This window comes from Pagrus pagrus, assembly GCF_965226575.1.
Source record: "Pagrus pagrus genome assembly, chromosome: 4".
In the NCBI taxonomy this organism is placed as follows: Eukaryota; Metazoa; Chordata; class Actinopteri; order Spariformes; family Sparidae; genus Pagrus; species Pagrus pagrus.
The window spans coordinates 14,043,341-14,065,755 of NC_140188.1; the positions used below are offsets into that span (position 1 = coordinate 14,043,341).

Here is a 22,415-nt window from a genome sequence, read left to right on the forward strand (position 1 = left end):
GGCTGCAGATGGCGTGGCATTGCTGTCAGGAGTACGACTGGCTCTCCCCCTACTGTACCACTCACACTGTACTCTACCAACCCTTATGAATTACCTCAGCAGAGAGAGGAAGATGGGGGAAGGGGTGAGTCAGTAGAAAATATGCAGAGGCTGAAATGGGGGAGGGTGTAAAACCAAGGGAGCGGGAAGAACTGGACAGAAGTCTTAAATATGGGATTATACGATAGAGGAGGGAGGGACCGACTGTAAAGGAGAGTGACAAGTCGGGAAGGAGAGGAGGAAAATGCCTGCCTTTATGACCTCCAAGTAGTGAAGGGAGGGTTTTTACAGCTGCATGTGAAATGTTTTATTTTTTTTCTCATTGTGAGGTGGAGGATGCTGAGAAATCCAATTCAGACCAAACTGATTTATATCAGAGCCTTGACAGGTCCAGATGACTCCTGTCAAAAGAGTAAATAAGATTCAGTCATCTGTCAGGAAGAAGGGAAAAAGAGGAGACAGGCTCGAACTCAGAGGGGGAGATGAAGAAGGACACGAGAGCGACAAGCCATTCATTTTTGTTATGCGTTTTATCTAGTTGAGCTATCTTAGCTGTGCTGGTGTTCATGAAGAACTTGCAGGTTTAATACTTGAATTTTCCATTATTTGTTGTACAAGAGGATAGTTAACAAAGAAAACAAACATATTTCAGAGAGAAGTAAATAAATAAATAAAACTTAGAGTTTATAGTCATGTCAGTGGCTCTGTGAGCCCGCAGCTTTAATGCTAACGTCAGCATGCTAACATGCTCACAGTGAGAATGCCAAAATGTCGATGCTTAGACAGAATAATATTTACCATGTTCACCATCTTGGTTGAGTGTGTTAGCATGCTAACATTCATTAAATAGCACCAAACCATTGACTGCTTAAAAAAATGGATGGACCCTTCTCTTCTGAAAAGAGAGGCAGTAGCAGGGGGTCGACTTAACTGGTTTAAAAAGAAGTCGGATTGTATATAAGCGTATGAGAAAATGACCCTACTTCTCACTTGATTAATTACTTTAGAGAACCGTTTCCTAATGAGTTTATGGTCTTCATCAACAGTTTCAAGCCTTTTTCAACACAGCATGGTGTTCATTTTGTGAGTTATGGTCCCATTTAGAGTAAAAATAGATCATTCAGGTTTGGCTGCCAGTCAGATCCAATCAGGGAAAAAAAACGATGGTGACGGCCATCATGCCAAACTCAAGGCTACAAAATCAATAGGTGACGTCACAGTGGGTTTACACACTGTGGTGCTTTGAGTTAAATGCTAACATAAGCCAAAATATTGGACAGTAAAACACAATTTTCAGCTAATGATTACTGCAATTTGCCCTGAGAGGGACACAGATGTTTGTAAATAAGACTCATGACTATCCTGCTAAAAGTTGTTGAGATATTTCACTAAAAAGATGGAGGATGTGGCACTGGAGCAAAAGTCAGGGGATTACAAAAGTCACTGGAAACATCTGTACCAAATATCACAAAAGTCTCATGTAGTTGCTGAGACGTTTCACTCAAAACAAAGAAAATGTCGGAGCAAACATGGTTCTTTCAATACGCAGGGCGTCTGGTGAATTATTTGACTAATACTGTACTGAAGATGGTTCAGATGTTTTCCACTGCTGCAGTAAAAGAAGGCTTGAAGCAATGAATAATCTATAAGGCACATTTAATGTGATTAGAGTCTCTGATCTCCCAGAAATGATCAGCATGGGGTCTAGTTACACACAGCGCACAAAAACTAATTCCAAAAAGCTTGAAACGAGTAATAAAGGTTTTAATGAAAGCACTTTTGGCAGAAGTATGACATTGTGCTGACACCTCAGGGGTTTATTTTCATGCTTTTGTGTTTGTTTGTGATATGTGTCAGCGTGCAGTACGTGTGTGATTTAGATGGTCAGATCACTTTTTGATACGGGCTGACAGTTGTGTGAAGTAATGAATAAATTGAAAGTGTCTGTCAAAGCTTTTTTTAGTCCGCAGTTGAAAGTCATGGCATCAGCTGAGAGGAAACTGAAACAGATGCCCTCTTCTGACACCCTCGGAGAGAGAGGGAGCGAGTGCAAGAGGAAGATAGATGGAGAAAGGCAGAATATTCATTCTCTGTAAGCCATCAGTAATGAGAATTTGCTGAAGCTATTTGTGCATATCTAACACCCCCTGCTCCAGCGGACAGTACAGAGTAAACCAATTGGCTGTTTATATTTATCCTCTGAGCTCCACGCTGATAAAAAGCCATGTTGGTCGCTATCTGCGCTTTCCGTTCTCGGCCTGACGGCCTGACACTGAATGCTTCATTACATGCACCGCCGGGGGTTGACATTGAAAACTCGTCTGTGGCAGTGAAATATAAAGGTTGTGTCGAGCCTCTTCTGCTGATCCAGCACTGAGGGCGATCCTCACCGGAGCAGGTTTAACAGCGCCAGTCAAATGTTAAAGATGGTCAATTATAAAGAGGTAAAATGTGAAATATAAAGCTGCTATAATCAATAATTTCAGATTAACAATGGATCAAAACACCACTCTATGTGAAAGAGGTCGGTTGTAGCGATGATAATCTTCCCCCCTCGTCTCTGAGGAGCTTTTCAGCATCGTTCAGCATATTAGTACAGTTTCCATCTAAATGGAGCGCACATTTTAACCTAATTTCCAGAAAATTGTAAGAAGAAAATGCAAATGAATTCACTGTAATATTAGGAGTCGGGTGAATCAAGATAAACAGCTTGTGGGCGCTAATCTAGATCGGGTGCCATTAAACCACTGCAGAAGAGGACAGCGACGAGAAGACGCGATAAAAAGAGGATATGTTGAAACTTTACGCTGCTTTATGCTCCATTTTCAGTTTGCGCTCTGCTTAGATTTTGGCACAAAAAACACTTCATTAGAGTTAGGAACAGATCTGGTTTGGTCAACATACTAAATAGTTATGGTCACAAATAGTATGGTTTTGTGCTTAAAGAAGTATTTCACCTTCAGAAAGAAGGCCAATGTATAAAAGTGGGATGTCTATGAAGTAGAAAAAGGCAAATATTTTTGAAATCGGTGCTACATGACCAGAGAAAAAGGGCTGTGGTATTCACTTTTGCTCAAAAGGAAGAAAAACTACAACAACCAGGAGCTGTGGTCCCTCATTCTGCAGCCTTCTTGCTGAGCTGTAAGGCCGTTTGCTGCTCGTCATCCCCTCCCTCTCCCCTGCCTTTCCCGTCCCTCTCCAGCTTTCACTGTCTTAATAAAGCAGAAATGCTGAAAAAATAACCGAAGTCAAACAGTCAAATCTCAACCAGCAGAAAACACGATGGAGACCTTCGTATTTTCACATACATTTGAAGAAGGTTACAGTCTGCTCGTCAGCTCCACGCAGATCTGATATTTCCATCTGCCACCAGTTTTTGACATTTAAGCCACATGCTTCATATTCATCATTATTTATTTACTAAATCTGTTCTCATTGCACTTTATTGCATCATAAACTTTACTGCCACAGCCCGGCATAAAAACTACTTTTGACGTACATCCTGCAGCTTTGTTGTTTTGTTTCTCTCCCGACACTCGCATCAGCAGGCAGCTGTTTTCAGCACGAAAAGCTAAAATAAAACTCAATGTACGCTACCTTTCCAGCCGAATTTAACAGAGAGACGCAGTTAATGTCCAGCTGGTGAGCAAAATGCAGCATTTTACAGCGAAAAAGAGCCAGATATTTCCCTCAGGAGTTGTTGAAGACTCACAGACTTACATTCATCAGGTGGACACAAACGTGACACCAGGTGAATCTTACTGTTACTCTGTGTCTGCTGGATGTGAAACTTGCCGACAAGTTTGTGATATCATATTAACAGTGTTGTCCTTATTTGTTTCAGCCGAAGAAAATCAGCTTCCAAACTTATTAAGAGGCTGAAAAGTCTACATGCAGTTTCATGTTTTTGGCTGCTTGGTCCGGGATGATACAAGCTGTGATCCATATTCACGTCCATACTGTGTGCCCAGTGACTGCTTCCTAAACACAACAGGCTGCCAACACGTGGCTGTATCATCTTCGGATATTACGAAAGCTTATGCTTTGTCCATAAATTTACTTCAGGTACTTAGTGGAAAAGCTTTACTACCTCACAGATTAAGGCTGACTCCATCAGATACTGAGCCAAACCATTTGGCGGTTTCCTCTGTTGACCTTTCCAAAGACTCCCTCATCTGTCTTGTAGCCAGTTTAATGCACAGAGCATGTTTCTCACAGCTGCTGTACACAGATCAAACAAACAAAACCCCAAAGTGGATCAATATCAGCAAACACAGCCCTCATTTTACTTTACAGTGTTTGACTTGAGAGTGGTACAAGTTGATAGAAACAACATGTTTGACAGCAGCAGAAGACAGTAGCCAAAGATCTGCTGAGCTGAAGGCAAGAGTCTGCCCAGTGTCCACAGATGACATGAACGATCAGATAATGGCAGGGCTAAGGGCCACAACAAAATTACGTCTCTGTCAGGGAGTTCGACTACAGTTAAAACCTCAATAAAACTCTTTTTATGCTTGATTAAACTGCACTTATCTAGGATTTGAATGTCTGTTTTTACTCTTGAGTGTAAAAGTAATGTAGAAAGTCCTGGATATAAAATAAGTATAGCAGTTGCAGTGAAGTAAAAAAATATAATCATAACTACATGAACTCGAGGCCTCAAGAAGCCCCACGAAGCCCCACCCTGAACACCACGGGCTTACAACGCAGCTTAAATTCTGGAAACTGCGATGTGCAGTGGGGAGCATTAAATGATTTCATCTTCGGTGAAGTCATAGAGAAGATAGCTTCCTCGCTTGTATAAATATTTAAGTAGATGAGCATTAATCCTGAGTCAGCGACTATTTTAGGAGCGCTGAACAATGTATGTGGGTGCAAATGATAGAGTAAAGTAGAAAATAGGCACAGCCAGGACCGGGGTGACGCTGAGTGTGTGGTAAAAGTGTAGACAACTGAAGTAAGGGGGTAATCTCCAGGCCATCATGTAGCTGAAACACTCGAGATACTGTGTGATTAAAGTAAAAAAAACACAGCGAAAAACCAGTAGATCTTGTTTTATAAAGCCGCCCCCTTTGCTCTCTATGAGATCTAAAACTCCCTTTTTCATGTAATTTCAGTCCCAGGATCAGCGTGGGTAATCCATGCAAAATGTGTTTGATGTAGCAGGAGTTTCCAAGCATGGCAGTCGGTGTCGGTGTTACGAGGGAATCAACATGCCAACATGGAGATTTTGGAGTAGGGGGCAAGACGAATGCTGTGAGGATAGCATTGCAAATGTACAGATAAAAGAGAGGCAGACTGAGTTATTAAAGGGGTATTTTTGATATTTTGGGAAATACGATCTTTTGCTTTCTTGAGTTAGATGAGAAGAGTGACAGCCTGTCTAGTAAGGTGACTAGCAGCTAGCTAGCTTAGTTTAGCAGAAGCACTTGAGACAGCTAGCTTGGTTCTGTCCAAAAGCAACAAAATATGGCTATCAGCACTCTAAAGATCACAAACTTACACAAACCCCTCTGTAACAAGACAAATTGTTTTTACATGTTGTTTTTGTGCAGTTTAAACAACAAGATATAACCCTTTCATTTGTGTAGGCAATGGTTTTGTTAGCGAGCTAGCTGGTATGGACTTCTTGTAAGACACGCCCTACTCCGTCTCTGATCAGTTGGCTTCGTTGGTTGCGTTCTCTACGCTTGACTCAAATTGTTAACTCACACAGTAGCAACGGTATTGTCTGTGTTTCTTGCGGTTCTGATTCTGCGGTTTATAAGCTGTAGTTTTGCGGGTAAACACACCAACCTCTTCGTCTTCTTTTGTCATATGAAAACGATCGATGCAAGCCAATCAGAGGCAGAGATGTAGCTGTTAGCGAGGTTAGCTTTGTAGCCATTTTTCAACAGGTTTGTTGACGCTAGCAGTTTACACACCAAATAAGAGATGCAGTTTAGTCAATTGCAGTATAGTCAGAATTACAGCTTGGGGGTTAATGGAAATGTTTTTCTGATTCAGTTGCCCATAATGTCTTAATGTAGCAGCATAAGCTAATCCAACCAGCTGCTGGCTGTGACCTGAGTGTAAAAATCTGTGCTACGTGGGAACATGCCAATAGAGTGAAGCAGCCAGATGAACGGCTATGCTGACTGGATGACGTATTGTAATTCAAGCAATGTGAGTTATACCTAACAAAATGGTGGATGAGGAGCTTGGGCAAAAAATGAACCAGCTTTAACGCAATATTATGTTTAAATTGTGCAAATGGAGAAAAAAAGATTGTAGTATAGATCTAGGATTGTTATGAAATAGATTGTGATGGTATTTTTGGGAGTGATATTGAAGCAGTATTCAGGGTGTGTCAACAAACTACACATATGGAGGTGATGATGGAGATTTCCTGTCCAAATCAGAGTGTCTTTACTTACTTGTCCCCCATAAACCACACAAATGTACACTTCTAAACCGTTACTCACCCTATACACTCTCAGTCTCATAGTCACGCTCATTGAAAATCAGCCACTGACTCATTTGCAAGGCTGGTCCCAGCACTCCACATTTCCGACTACCCCAGAGGAGCATGTGGAGGCCTGTGAGACCCACACAATTCAAACAGGAGCAATAATGAGGGTTTTTCTGACTCCATATGGAGCTGCATACACAATCAAAGAGATCATCTGCACCACTTGTTTGAAGTGAAATGTGACTTGATGAGAAGACGAGCTGTTATGATAATAAATCACAGCAGTCTTTATGTGTATTTCCTCTACAGAGAATGGACTGTTTTATATCCCTTAATGTCACATCAGAGATATCAGAAAAAATCCTCACAACAGCTTTGAAATGAAACCAAAAGCTCCTCCGAAACTTCTCTGAAATTGAGACACCAGAAGGAGACAAGAACAGAAAAGAAAAGAAAAGAAAAGAAAAGAAAAGAAAAGAAAAGGAAGATGATATTGCAAGTAAATGCTGTGTCATGATAGAGCAGACAAGCCTTTGTGATAAAGCGAGCTGGTAACTGTAGCTCTGTCCCTCTCAATAACAGAGAGAGGCATTCGCAAAAAAACGCTTTGGGTGGAGCTATTCTTAGTGGGCCTGGAGAGACCGGCCACACTGTCCGAGAGCCGTGACGTCAGCGTGTTGGATCGGATTTTGCTCAGAGAATCTGTGTGAGGCGATTTCACGACGATGACTGTGCACGCCTCTGAAAATAATGTGATAAATAATCTGTTGCAGGAGCGTGACATTTGTAAAGGAGAGGAGAGGGAAAGGTGAGAGGAGGGCGAGGTGAGCGGCAACACATAGCCAGGAAGAAGCGGAGAGGGCAGGGGGGGGTCAAAGATGGAGGGATGTGTGAGGAAATGAGGACTGTGTGTGAGAGTGATGGGTCGCTCCATCTGCCATTATCTTCCCGCAGAACTAATTACAAGGTGATGGACAGCAGACTAATCACCAGGGCCACGAGAGGCTTTAAATTAGCCGGATCGTGGTGTCGTGCCTGGTGTGATGAAGAGGGACAGGAGGGGAGGGAGGAAAAGACGGGGGCATGGGTCCAGAGGGAAGACGAGGTGATGCAGAGGAAGAGGAGAAAAATGAGCTTCTATTTGCTTCTTCCTCTTCGTTCAGCTCTCTCCTCTCGTCGTTATTTTCCCTCAGCTGTGTCTGGATTTTGTTTCGTCAGTACCGTCTCTATCTCCGTCCTCCTTTGCCCCCTGTCTCTCTTGTCTTATTTCCTGCCTTTTCTTTTTTTCCCTGTCTCTCAAATCTCTTTTTCTTTTATTCCTCCCAGGCTTTGGCACCGAAATGAAAGCGAGTCTCTGTGCAGGCTATGCTTTTTCAGACATGATGCTTCAGGCAAAACCAGTGGGGTTTCTGAGCATGTGTTAACCACTCCCACTCACCGCACCTCTCGTTCGACATTCAGGCAGCAGAAACATACAGTCACAGTTGGCAGCTGATTTGCATCTGTTGGGTTTTTTAAACATATTTTAAAAGACATTATTCTGTCTAATTTCCCGTGTTTTTGTCTATTTCTGCCGCTCCTTCAATCTGGCAGTGAGTCAGCTCCTCAGAAATAGAAAGATACTAACGCTCATGACACTGGCACTACATGGGCGCACGCAAAGCCAATCTCCCAGCCTCAGCTCATGGTCTGTCCCTGTCCTCACGTCAAGTGCCTTATTAAGACAAATCTATCTCGTCCGCACCGCTAATGTCTTTAATGCAGTCACATCTCATTATTTTTCCTCTCTCATCTCACATGTTGTACCAATAAAAAGCTGTGGGGACGCTGCATTTTTAATCAAAACAAAAATCAGCAAGTCATGTCTGATACTCTGTTGGTGTGGGGAGAAGTATTTCAGAGAGAGATCAAAGTTCAGGGTTAGCTAAGCAGCCCTGGAGCTGGCACAGTTTCAGGATCTTGCTCATGGACTATAGGGCAGCATGAATGTGATGAACTGTGCCCCGATGACACAGGTTCCCAGTTCTGAAAAATGTGAAGAAATTAGGGAAAATGACCATTATATTTTTCCAGTGCACAGGGCGGGGTCCTCAAATCACTTGTTTTATCTGAGCATCAGTTCAGAACCCAAAGATACTCAGTCGACCGATGTTTATTGAGTGAATCATCACATCTGAGAAGCTAGAACCAGATGATCTTTTGCATTTTTGCTTTAAAAATAACTGAAAAGATTAAAGGGGAACTTCAGGAGGACGTTTGAATGCGCTGGGTTGAAGCGCTTGCGTGGTGAGAGAAAACAAATGCTGTGCGGTGGTTTTGATTGACATTAGCTAACGCCATGGTAACGGAGGGCTGACTACACAGCTAATAACAGGCTTACAACACGTGGGGTGATAAAGCAACATTCACCTGAAAAATTCAGTGTACTGCAGGTCTGCTCCAACAAATGGACTTTTCTGTCTCTGTTATGATAAATCGATAGGATATCATATGAGTTTCTGTGTAATAAAGCTCAGGATAGACAGACACAGCCAGAACAAGCTTCTTGACATCTGAAAAGTTCAGCTATTTTCAGCTAGAGGCGCTCCGGACGGCCACACACAGCAGGCGGAGCACTCTGAAAAAAAGTATTGTGTGGACATGGAGTGACTAATGGGGACAACAACTTTTGAAACTGGTCCAATATCGAGCTGGACCGCTGCAGCCAGCAGCCACAAAAGGGGCTGCAATGACATCCTTCTTGGCAATTGCACACACTAAAAAGTACGTCCACTTAAAGCGCTTGTATTTGCCACTGTGTCACTCAGATTGTTTTTCTAAGTGTCTGACAACATTATGGAGAAGAACCAGAAAGTGCCGCTATCATTCTCAACAAATCCACCACACTCCGTTTGCAGAAACACAAATTTTAACATCATAAAACAGACGTGATTTGAACTCGACCATAACAAATTAAAACTCATTTTAATCAACGCTCTTGAAAAACAAAATGCCAACACTAAAAGTATCTGCACAACTGTGCTATGGTTAAGGTAAAGAAAAGATGTTGTCAGAGGAAGCAAGATATGGTTCGGATCAGGCAACAAAAACACTTGTTTGGGTTGAATAAAAACCAAGAGTGCAGGTTTGTGTCACCACATCCTCCTGTGCTGGCACTGAACTTGTTATTATTATTCGTCTTAGTTAAGTGGCTGGTCTGCTGCTTGTGACCAGTTTAAACAAAGACTGTTATTTAGCCTCAAATTTCTAAGAAAAGCAACGATTAGAGGAAATCAATATGTTTTTTTGTCTTCCTCGCTTGTTAATCATTTCACATCATCTCTGATTTATCTTGCAATCCCTTCAGGAGGTCCAGTCTGCTGCTGAATACAGAACACAACAATGCACCCTCAGATTCACGTCTCTCTGTGTCGGGGACTGGGACACCTTGGCTCCAGTCGTATTATTCTGCTGGTTTTATGGGGCCTCTGTCTGTCTGCGTCCCTGCCCGGCCTGCTCCGATGATCCCGTCATTATCACACCCTTAATGCATCTCACCACACTCTACGTTTCCTCTGGCATGCCATCCATCTGCCTAATGGGCCAGTAGGGTGCGGCCGGCCAGTCATCACTTGTGCACACTGCTTGTGTGTATGTGTGTGTGTTGTGTGTATCTTCGTAACCATTGTTTGGATCAGAAAGTTCTTTTAAAGTCATCGGTTTGTGATTCTGTCGTCAGCTCTTGTTTCCTATGTGACTGAGTGTGTTTGTGCCTGTGCCCATGGCATTGGTAACTATTGTAAGCAGAGTAGTGTGTGGTTTTGTGTTAGTGTGTGTTATCTGGCATATGTTTGTGTGCGAGTGCCAGTGAACTCTCTAACTGCGTCAGCCATTAGGCCATTATGGAGTGTAACTGAATCCTCTGAAAGCTCCGCGCTCGTCCACCGCTGCAGGGCGATGATGGATGGGCGTGTGGAGGGATGAGAGTAGTCATGTCGTAGCTGGACGGCTGTAAAAACAAAAAGAAGAGCGGTGTGCAGGAGAGGTGGAGGGCATCTGAGGTGACTCCCACTGTACCGACTGGGCTGGGCAGGCTTGTGATTGCAGGAGACAGGGAACAGCTTCGACCTTGCTTCTCCGCTCTGGGCTGAGTCATGAGCTGAGAAATAAGAGGCTTGTCAGGCTCGCTTTTGTTCCTCTAACTATTAGGGTGTGCGTGTGCATCCATTTAATATCTACTGTCACGGAGGAAAGGCAACTTAAAGGAGGCAGCGACTAACCAGATCATTAAAAGGTTTTTAAAAAAACTTCTACTTTTTGGAGAAAAATATGCAGAGAAGATCCAGATGTTGGTGCACCAGTTCAGCGAGATAAACACTCATCTGGGTCTTATAGATGTTGGTGGAAAATACAATGCCAATTGAAACCATTTAGACATTGTTACACATCACACTAGGAAAAGCGCATACATAATAAAATGAATGATGGCTGAATCACATTTAGGTTTTTTTTATGCACTTTAGTGTCCTGATTTTGGTCATATTCAGGATGAGGCGTTTACATGGTTCATGAGAAATGTTGGTGTCAGGACACAGATTCCTACATGCATGAACGTAACAGTATCCAGGTTTCTGATGGTCTGCCTACAGGTGTGTCTTCTTTCTGTACCTTTTCCACGATGATGCACTGCCGTGTCTCTACAGTACAAACCACTGGCTCTAGAGACGGCCTGTCACATTTTTATGAAGTTGCAGCAGCCACTGTAGAGGTCGGTGAGAGAAGAGGTATTTAATTTGTGACTAGAAACTGCTGAATCCCACACACTGACCCTTTAATACTTCACTTTAACAACAATAACAACGCAACAATAAAATCTATAATGATCATTACTAGCCATCATGTTTTTTGTTTTACCGCCCAACAGCTGTGTAACTTGAGTTGACGATGCTCCTACAAATGTAGCAGGGAACCTTCTGAAACCTGTTTACACGCTGCAGCGTCCCGGTTTCTATCAGATTCCTCCAGCTGACATATTTAGGTTTCTCAAAACGAGGATATGATGTTAACATGAATACTACTAGATAAGATAAAATAAGATACCTTTACTGATCCTCCATAGAGTAAATTCAATTTGACACAGCAGGGAAAGGGAAAGTGCAGTGCAAGGGGTAGAAATGTACTTAAAAAAATATATATAGTAAAAATAGACCCAAAAGAAATAAGATAAAACTAAAACCTGATCATGTTAAATCAAATCAAATCAATTTTATTTGTGAAGCCCAAAATCACAATCACATCGCCTCAGTGGGCTCGACAATCTCAATCATCCTCAATTCGAGTGAGGAAAAAGCTGTGAAAAACCTTTTAACAGGGGAAAATATAACACTGCTTGCTCGCTTTTCTTACTCTGACAAGTGAAAATGTTTTTCTTGAAACAATCCAATGCAAAGGGAAGATTTACATCTTTATGCCTCTTTATGATAACAGGATCAGTGTACCCAGAGTGATGTTGTGGATAATAATGAATATTTAAAGTAGGTCAAAAAACATGATATCAGATTATTTTGTCAGTGAAATGATGATGTGATTTTTGCTGTTTTCTGTTTCTTTACGTCTGGAGAAATGATTTGTAGGCCGCAGCATCTCTTCAGTATTGTGTGACACATTTTATCTTCACAAAAAAAAAAATATCACAGCATCTGTGATTTGGATGATAATGTTAAATGTGGATCATAATAGAGAACCACCCCCCCATTTTAATTGCGTGTGTTCGAGTAGAGTTCATGTCTACAGCTATCAGGCTGGAGGCAGTGACTCACACTTACAAACACACACACGCACACACACACACGCACTGCACTGCCTGCATCTACCAGACACATCTGCAACTTCAACCATTAAATACCAAAACACATTGATTGTTATTGAGTTAGTCCGTCCCCTGATGTCCACCATGAATTATTTAGTGTTTTGCACTCGGGCTGTTGGCCAGGACCTTCTCCAGTGAGGCTCAGGGGGAGATGACAGGTAGAGGACCTCTAACTGCTTTTAACACTCCCCCCTTCTCCTCACCCTATAGTCTCCCACAGGTCTCACCTCTACCCTCCCCTCATATAAACCTCCTCGTCCTCCTCCTCATACTGCAGCCACGCCCCTCACCCCTGCCTCTCCCCCCTCTGTTTCTCTGTCTCTCACTCCTGACTCACCCTGCCTCCCAGCTAATAGTGCCTGACTCATGTTATTCACAGAGCTGTCTGTGTGTCAAGGGCAGAGTCAGAGGAGAGGGGAGGCAGGATGGAGGGAGGAGGGAGGGTTAAGAAAGAGTCAGGACAGTGAGTGGGTTGGATGGGTTCAAGGAAAATCCACAATATATATTTTTCCTCTTACCTGTAGCGATATTTATCCATCTAGTTTGTTTTGATGTGAGTTGCTGAATTTAAGAGCTATTGATGGCCTTGAATATAGTGGAACTAGATGGCTTGTTGTGCTCAAAGAGCCAAAAAGTACATTTGAAAAGCTCAACAGCAACGTCTCTTTACAGAAATCATGGCCCGGTTACTCAAAGTAATCCACAGACAGTTTCATGTTGGAACTATTTTCTTTCTACCAAAAGACACCGTAGTCCCAGAGTGGGTTATAAGCATAAAAGGCTCATTTACGCTCCCTTTACGTACAAAAATAGCGATACAACCGTCTCTGCCCACATACCTCCATGCGTCTTTCACGTTGGCATGGATGTTAAGCAATACAACCCCTAGAGGGCACCGCTCAGAGTCAAATCGGTCTGACCTGACCTAGACTTTTCCTTTGCCTCCGTCCAATTACCTCCCAGCTGTTCTGTAGTGTACAGATGTGTAAAACTTCTCATCAAAAAGATCCGCCATGTTTAAATCTTCTTCGTCTTGTCCTGTGGTTGTGTCAAACTATTGGCTGCACTGCTACACTGCCCTACAGGATGACTGGAGGTACTGCTTTGTTGGTCCGCTTTCAAAAAACATGCAGAAACACAGACAAAAAGGAAAGCAGAGTACGGACACAAGGCTTTTTGGGGTGAACTGTCCCTTTAAGACACTGGCAGAGAGGGAAGACGTGATGGAAAAATAAAGAAATTAAGTGAAGCAAAACCTGGAGTGCTTGTGATCACCATAGGAATAGTGTTTGAGTGATCAGATATCTGAGCCATCAGCAGGCTTTTAAAAGCTTTAGTGGACTAAAAGCTGCGAGTGTGTGTGTGTGTCTTTACTAATGAAGTTATCCTGCCCTCAGCTGATCTCAGAGCTGCTGAGAATCACTACAGCGAAGTGCTGCTGCAAGACACATCAATAGGAATGGCACTTTTTTCTCCGAAAGTGCCAGTTGGTTCAGGTTTAGATGTCTTGACCTCACTTCTGTTCTTCAACACTCACATCTCCTCCCAGAGGACCTCTGCGGTATCTGTCGCTCACTTGATCTCTGCAACCTGCCCCTCTTTTCTTCATCTCCCCTGCTGCCCTCGCTGTATTCTTACAACACATCTGCTAAGTCAGGGGAATAAGACTTAAACGCCCTTGCAGCGTTTAGTCCGCCGTCCTCGAGCTGAGATTTCTCCCATTTTTCTATTTTGCATGTCGAGCTCAAAAGCAGCGTGTAGAGACATTACTCCCCGGCCCCGGGGCTCAAACTGCTTGCACGACGTTTTGTGTCTTCTCCACACTGTGAGACATTAGTATCAGCTATTTATAGTAAGCTCACTGCTGTCCTGAGGAAGAACTGTGGCGGCTAGATTTCACCGTGGCTCTATTAAAAGGCTCCGAGCGAGATGTCAGCAAAATATCCCCGTCTTTGTTTTACACGCACGTTTTAAACTTCTCTAAAAGCGACTCGAGGTGTTTGCACGCACACAATCATCACTGCTATTACATTTTTAAACTGACTAACTCGTTCCCTCTCTTCCTTCCTGCAGCGTGTCTGTTGCAGTCAGAGCTGGTGAACTACGAGAGAGTGAAGGAGTACTGTCTGAAGGTGCTGAGCCACCAGAGAGACCACTTCAAGGCCATGTACCGAGCCGGCATCGCCTTCTATCACCTGGGTGACTACGAATGTGCCCTACGGTACCTGCGTGACGCCAAGAACCGCGAACCCACAGGTGAGGACGAGCTGTGCATCAGCCACATGACACATAACACATGACAGAGGGAAGAGCAGAGCTCTGTAGTTGTAAGACATTATAGTATTTAAATTTTAAGGTTTAGAACGTAAAAACTGTTTATAATAGTGAATGTGATTATTATTAATTGTACCACACTTTACTCACCTCACTAGCTTTGTCTTCTTTGTGGTGCAGGGACCAAATATCCCAAAATAGGGAGATGTAGGTCACAAGGAGCGGATGTTACTCAGACATATCGTGGTGCTTTTGACTGAAACGTCAACCTTTATTTAATAAGTCAGTGCAGAGGTGGTTAGTGTGTGCAGGAGTTGACGTTATAGAGGAAATAAAAATAATAGCACATTATGTCTGAATTTGAGAAAACACATACATATGAAAAGTTAAATCAGTACATTTTAGAGACCCTCTTTGTTAATTTTGGCAAAAGATGACCCAAATGAAAAAACACCAAGGCAGGCAGGCAAAGAAACAAAAGTCCAAACAACAAAACTGGCAGACAGCAAAACCAGAAGAAGCAGAACAAACCTGAGAAACTAAATAAAGGACAAACCAAAGAAGCGCTGGGAACACAGGCATGAACAGGACTGGAGAACAGAGAACACAAGATGCAGTACTGACGTAGGAGAGACAGGTTTTTGTCTGAACTCACCCACTCATTCACTCTCACTACTCACTACCAAGGGAGTGTTATGTAGAGGAGATGAAAAAACACTTTTGGACGCCGCTCGAGTCGTTTTTTTCCCCCTCCAGTGCCATGCAGGATGGTACATAATGCTTGGTTTGTACACTACATTTCACGATGGATATTTTGAGTCGACATGTTGGGTATAATAAATCTCATTTAATATTCGGACAATGGTGAACTCACTATATCGTCTACTATATGTTGGGTAGTGAGTCAGCCACAGACTTAAATACACGCAGGAGGGAAGACTAATAAGAGACGTGACATGAATAAGGCAATCATGAAAATACAAAGACAGGAAGTGGAAAGTAAAACATAACACATGACACCAAAAACCCCAAACCATGACACTCATTGTGTTTTGAGGTCAAATCTTTCTGAGAGTTGTGTTGCAGTAAATCACGACCTCAGTATTTATAAATGTGGAATGTATGTTTATATTCATTCACCATTTAAAACACATTTTGTGTGAATCTTTGAGACCTTATTAATGCTTTTCCATCCTCCAACAACATTTAAGTAGCTGATTTTTGGAATAAGTTGAAACCCACATTGTTTACATCCCTTGGAGTCATCTTCTTTCCTGCCTCAGTTGGCAGACTGCTTCATCTCTTCAACAGTGGACAAGTGTCACTGGCAGGACTGTGTACAGAGTTGTTAGCCACACCAGAGGAGAAGCAACATAATGTATTGTCTATCAGATAGTGGAGTTTTTCTCTGATGTGCTCCAGAGTCAACAAGCTTTAGATAAAACAACAGAGCGAACTCTGTTTTTTATTATCAGAGTTTGTGTGTACATGCAGGCCATTTCCTCCGCAGAGCTTCGTGGGATCAGGAGCTAATTCCCAGTTAGAAACATTAAGTGTTTAGCCTTGTGCCTTTGCCTTTTATTCTTAAAAAAATTCTCTTGTGCATACATTTTTCAAAGGTCACATTCTTATTCAGCTCTTTAAAGATGTTTTTGAAATGCAAATGGGGAAAATGAATCACACTTCTGGAAACCTGGGCCTCCTTTTCACTGCTCTGGCATGAAAGACACCTAAATTGACTAGCGCTGATTGAAGTTTACATTCGCTCTCTCCATCACAGACACCAACGTGCTGCGGTACATCCAGCTGACAGAGATGAAGATGAGCAAGAGCGGACAGCGGGAACGAGAGAGCGGCAAAGAGACCCAGGGCTAACCCTCGACCTTTTCACCCTCCCGACCCCGCCACCTTTCGACCCCGTAAGCCGTCCCTACAACGACCCTCCCTCCCTCTGCCTTCTCTGTCGACTCCTGACAGCAGCACAGCCCACAGACAGAAGAGACAGACCCGATCACCCGGGAGACATATCAAACACTGTCTGCAACCCGACCTCCTTTTTTCCTTCCTCCTCCCTCTTTTCTTCTCCCCCTCTCTTTCTCCCTCAGGTGCTGTGGTTCCTCTCCCTAGACGCAGACAGCCGAGCAAAACGTGAAAAAAAAAAAAGAAACAACAAAAAACAAGGAAAATGCTGTATTATACTCATAAGAAACAGTCGATGTGGTGGAATGAAACAGGAGCTTCAAAACATACATATGAATAATGGACATTTGCGTGATTTAGTAAATGTTTTAAAAACACGAAATGCATTTTGTTTCCGCTCTCTTGCTCTCTCTTTTTCTCTCGGCCTTCTTTCTCTCCGTCTGATGTGGAAATCTTGAGGAGGATATCGAGGATTGGGACGCTCGACCACACCGGGAGGAAGGCGGATATGTGTGTGTGGAGCGTGAGCAGGGGATAGTGAGGGGTGTGTGTGTGTGTGTGACACATATCAAGACCAATAGCCCAATTTGATTGTACATCTTACCCCATCAGGGCTCACTCAGACCCCTTAATCTTTCACCAAGTGGAGAAAATAATCTGTCTCAACTTTTCTTTCCTGGATGCCATGTTTCTGAGTTTCTTTCAATTCAAGGGCTAATTCAAGTGTTTGTAATCTGTTACAAGGGTTTTTAATTTGCTTTCGGTGTTCATCATACTCGCTGGTAATTAATCGGTTGTTAATAGCATCTGTGTGCGCAGCAAAGAGACAAAATCCTCCAGCGGTTCTTGCTGTAATCAGGTGTGCTATTGTAGAAAATTGTCTTGAATCTGTCGCCCCTCCTGAGTCGCGTGTCGTCGTTGTTGAGACTGTCCAAGGCCCTCCCTCCCTCCCTCCCTCCTTCCCTCTGCCCCTCCCTGTTCTCCCGTTAATGATGTCACAACGGAAAATAGCCAATGGGATGGGAGTCCCATCAACCGCCGTTGGCTAGATGGGGATCCACTTTAAAGTTTCACATTGAGAAACACTTCGTCCAACCTTTTATCGGTAATGCCGAAGCTTCCCAGACATCGATAACACACACTGAAGAGACTCTGGGCGGCGTTAGTGCAGGGAAAAACAATCACACACACACACTTGTGTCCTGGAGCACTCAGCGTTAGTGCACTTCAACGAAGAGTGTGCCATTTGAGATTTCTTCCTGTTTCAGTTTTATCTGAGCTGTGAGGACAGATAACACACAGCATTAGCATTAGACGACTCTACTGATGATATGGCTCGTGGCTATCCATGGCTAGCTGTCAAAAGATACATAGATAATTTGCTTCGCTTGTGACTTGTGAAGCCAAAATCATTGATAATGCAAATATTGCTTTTATGATAGCTTCGCCACTGTTCTGCAGAAGGTTGGATCGACGATTTGTGAAAGCATGATCTGAACTCCCCCCTGTCTCTGATGCCATGAAGCACACCTCCTGCATGTAACGTGCGACTCCAGAGAGCTCCTTCAGATGTATGGGATAGGGATTATATCTGCTCTATTGCTTTCTGCCATGGCATGCTGCCACACTGTTTGCCCATAGCTCTATTTTATCCATTCTGCCCTTTATAAATAAACACAGAAGGTGGTGACAGACTCTTATCACAGCAGTAGAATAAGTATCAAACAAATCTGGAAAGGAAATCAAAGAAAGATGCTGTAAAAGGTTTCCAATCCCCCTTTTTTCCAGTGACCTGCTAGGAGGTAAATATTGACCTAAGTGTGTCAATGGGACTCTGGAGAGATGGCACCATGCGTTGAGGAGACCGGCATGATACAGAGAGGCTCCGGTGGAGGGAGAAGTAGGCCAGTGAAGCAGCGGCAGCTCCGAGTCACTCCAGGAGCAGCAGAAAGGTTCAGAGCCGGGAGATTTATCACCATACATCATGTGGCTGAATCTGAGCGTTAAACCTGCTATCTCATTCCCAAACTTTAGACAATAATCTGCCACAATCTCTACTCCTCTGAGAGGGATTTCCACAAGATGAATAAACATGGCTGCAGAGATTTGCTTCCATCTAGTCCACATGGTTTTGGCCATACAATGAACACGATGTCTCCTGGTCTTTGATGGCAATCTTGCAGGAACATGACAACGTTTCCTAAAAGAAAACAGTTGACATTTTGGGAAAAAACACTGCTTCGCTTTCTTCACCCTCATGTCAGTACGCTAATCATGGATGTTTTATAATCTGGATACCAGCAGATCCAAAGATGGAGAATAATCAGTCCAAGAACACATCAAAAACATTTCTAGTTTTCAGGTTTACTTCCTGGCCTGGTTCCCACCTGGCCCTTAGACTTTACATTGTGAAGACGCTTTATCAGCTCAAGAAAAGTTTTAGTCATAATAGACCTTGTTTGCTGTTCATGGATGTCTCTTTTATAATCGTGCTCTATGGGGAAAACGCTTTCTTTGGGTGAGACTTAAACATAAATTTGATCTTTTATTAGTGTGTCTTGGCTCAAAACAGTTAAAGCCATTTCTCATCTAACCCTTGGCAAGAAAGCGAATAAACCAGGGGTGCACAATGTTACATTATGACTGATATCTGCATAATTTTTCCACTTAATCAAGTCTCTGCTCCAGTGGAATTAACATATTACTTACTGACTCATGCAGACATTCAGTGCTTTTCAAAATAAACACATTCACTTGGAAGAAATAAGAAAACTACTTACTACGCCTCAACAGGCGCATAATTAAAGTGTCATCTTATCGATCAGTCTGTCATATCTGAAGAAATATTTATCCATGGCTATTTATCAGGTATATTCCCAAAATGTTGAACTGTTCCTTTAAGATATGTTACTTGTTCTTGTCAAATGAAATTCATTTGAAGCCACTACTTGTTTGACTAATCCCCGTTATTTATAATAATTTTTAAAAAACGAAATAATGTAAATTCTGAAGAGCGCCGAGTCAAAACCGTTTGGTTTAGTCAGCATCGCTCAGCTCTGGGGTTGACTCATCAGCCGCAGGAGCCTTCCTCACTGTTGACGTGCCTCTGTCCTCTCTGGTGTCCCAGAGGAAATAAACCAACAAAACAACAGTGAGGAAAAGGCACCTGCAGGCTCGGTCTCCATGGCTGCCTGGGCTGAGCCTACTCACCCACGGGCCCCTCGGGGATAGGTCTCCTCCCGTGGTCCTCTCTCCAAGGCACCAGTCCGCCATCTTGTTTTTGTCTCGCTGTGCTCAGTCATTCTAGCTCAACGTGTCTCTACGGCCGTCTTGGGGATAACTAGCTGCACAAAACACAGGTTCATTTCTGGCCGATCGGCTCTTGAATGATGGCAGAGCTGACTCCGAGTCTGTTATTGTGAGCTGACAAACACGCTGTCTGTGCAAAAAAGAGATACTGGATCTCTCCATCAGTGTAGCTTTGAAAACAAACAACAAGAAGCACAACAAAAAAGAAGAGACGGAAAAGTCAAAACTACTGGCTGTGTTATTTTTGCTCTTTTGCTTTGATGTCATTTGAGGTAAATGTTTGTCAAATGTCAGAGTAGTTTTTGTGAATATATGATACAAATGTACAAAAAAAAATAACAAAAATGGAAAGTTTTATGGTCGTGAAAAGCTTTACTTTACTGAATTACTTTATGAACAGAAAAGAAAAGCAAGAGATAGAAAAGAGAATTTCACTATGGCTCCTCCACGGAGCTGCTTTGTGACTGTGTCTTGTATTTGTTGGTATTTCTGTTGACGTCCCTTTTCGCCAAGGGATCCAGAACGGGCTCAGAGTGTGTGCAACGCCCTTTGACCCCCTCGCCCGCCCTGTCCGAACGACCTTTCACCCGACTCGTCTGTTTCCGCACAGTAAAGACGACCAGTTTAACGCAGGAGTGGAGGAGAACTCTGAGGAACTCGTAGCAGAGCGCAGAGCTGCTCCTCACGGCCGCAGATCTCCACCTTGTTTGTGTCTGTGCTGATGGAGAGGAAAACAAAAGGACATGAAGCTGGGGACGTCAAGGCTACGACTGCGTTTTTGTCTCTCGCCTCGCTCCCAAGAGGCCTTTTTCCATTCAACATCCAAACATCGACAGGCCTCCATCACTGGTTTTACTGAACTGCTCGCCCGGGAATGCACTATTGATTGATTGGTAAATGAAGATTATGAATAAAGTTTCAAACAAAGAGGAATATTGTTGTTGTTGTTGTTGTTGTTGTTGTTGTTGCTGTTGTTGTTGTTGTTGTTGTTGTTGTTGTCGTGGTCAGGACGAAGCCTGTTTACAGGTGTTGGGATGTACTGATGCATTAAAAAGTTGTATACAGCCTTTTTCCTCAAATGATATCACTTGAGTCAGTGTCGGTTGGAGCAGAAGACTTCACATTTGAAAAACAAAAAAAAGGTGAGGAGTTAGAGGAGTAAATTGACTCAAGTTGCATTGTGGGTAATGGAGGCATCAGGTTTTAACATGGAAGTCCAAAAGCTGTCACGCTTACAAATGTTGAAATGCAGTGTTCTTGAGCATCGGTCTCTGGTTCACCCAGCTGTGACAACACCACCATCACCTCCACCTCCTGACATGAAAATCAGCTCATATACATGTTTAGAAGCTCTTATGGAGCTTTCTATCATATCACATGATCTTCATGAACACATTGCTCAGTGTCATGTGACTGAAGATGTTCACATTTTGTTTTTTCCCACGCACTTTAAGGACTTCTCATCCATGTTGGAGTTCATTCCTGATTTTGGAAACAGTCTCACGTCAAGGTCCGTTAAGAAGCTGTTCTGGAGCTTTTCACTATATCACATGATCCTCATCAGCAGATTCAGGTTACTCACTGCCGTCCCATTGTAGATTTTCACAATCTTCTGAGTGCCTCGACGACTTCTTATCCACGCTGGCTTCAAAATTGACTTTCAAATCTTATTCCATCTGCTGATGAAGATCACACGACATGACTGAAAGCTAGAGAGCAGCTACTTAATGACCCTCATCTCTGTCACTCTGCAGACGTACGACATGTCACTGGTTCAAAGAGCGTGGACATGAAACAGAAAAACACACAGACGGGACCAGAGGACAGATTATTTTGTAGGTCTGGTTGTAAACAGCTGAGCCCAGTATACTCAGGTGACATGTTCTCAGCTCCACCTACTGACTTCCTGGAGCAAAAGAGAATACAGCAAGGACAAACAACGATAAAGCTCAGTCTGCAGCTGTCGCAGACATTAAATGGTCAAAATCGAAGCAGCAGTGGCTGAGATATCCAGATATCCAGCACCTTCTCACCTAGTAAATACTCACATCTTTAAACTCTATAACGCCAGTTTAAATAAAACTATCTACGACTTAGCTGAGTTTGACTCAGTCCAAGTTTCTAAGTGGTTTCTTCTGGGATCTGTTTGATCATAACTGCCTTCAAAAAAATCACTTCTGCACATTTATTATTCAGCATCTGTCACCATTTTCTCCAGCGGGACTCAAGATATTCTATCCTTTAAAAAATACTTCCCACAGATCCTTTAAGAATGAAGCTTCCTTCATGGTTAAATGATCCGATAAAGATTTAGCTTAAGACAAAGAGAGTCCTTGTGCAGAACTGAGAGCTCACCAACTGGCAGGCAATCTGGTGAGCTGTTCACTTCAACACTGACCACAAAACACACACACAATGTTCGAGTCTCTCCTTCTTTGTCCACCTCTCCTCTTTCCTCCCTCCTCATCCCCCCTGAACATTACATATCATCACCACCTGAATCTTTTTCCCATGATCGAAATATGACATCATGATTTCTCGCCGAAGCGAAGGAAGGAGGAGAAGATGGAGTGA

At 43.1% G+C, this 22,415-nt stretch overlaps 1 protein-coding gene across 1 annotated transcript in view; it reads left to right on the plus strand.

Moving 5' to 3' along the window:
• ttc9b (tetratricopeptide repeat domain 9B) overlaps positions 1 to 20,774 on the plus strand; it is a 31,929-nt gene extending 11,155 nt beyond the window's left edge. Inside the window, exons 2-3 of the mRNA XM_084351986.1 lie at positions 14,412 to 14,594; positions 16,393 to 20,774. Coding sequence (XP_084208112.1) covers positions 14,412 to 14,594; positions 16,393 to 16,487 — 278 coding nt within the window. The 3' untranslated portion in view covers positions 16,488 to 20,774. The remainder of the gene's footprint in view (positions 1 to 14,411; positions 14,595 to 16,392) is intronic.
• The last annotated feature ends 1,641 nt before the right edge of the window (positions 20,775 to 22,415 follow it).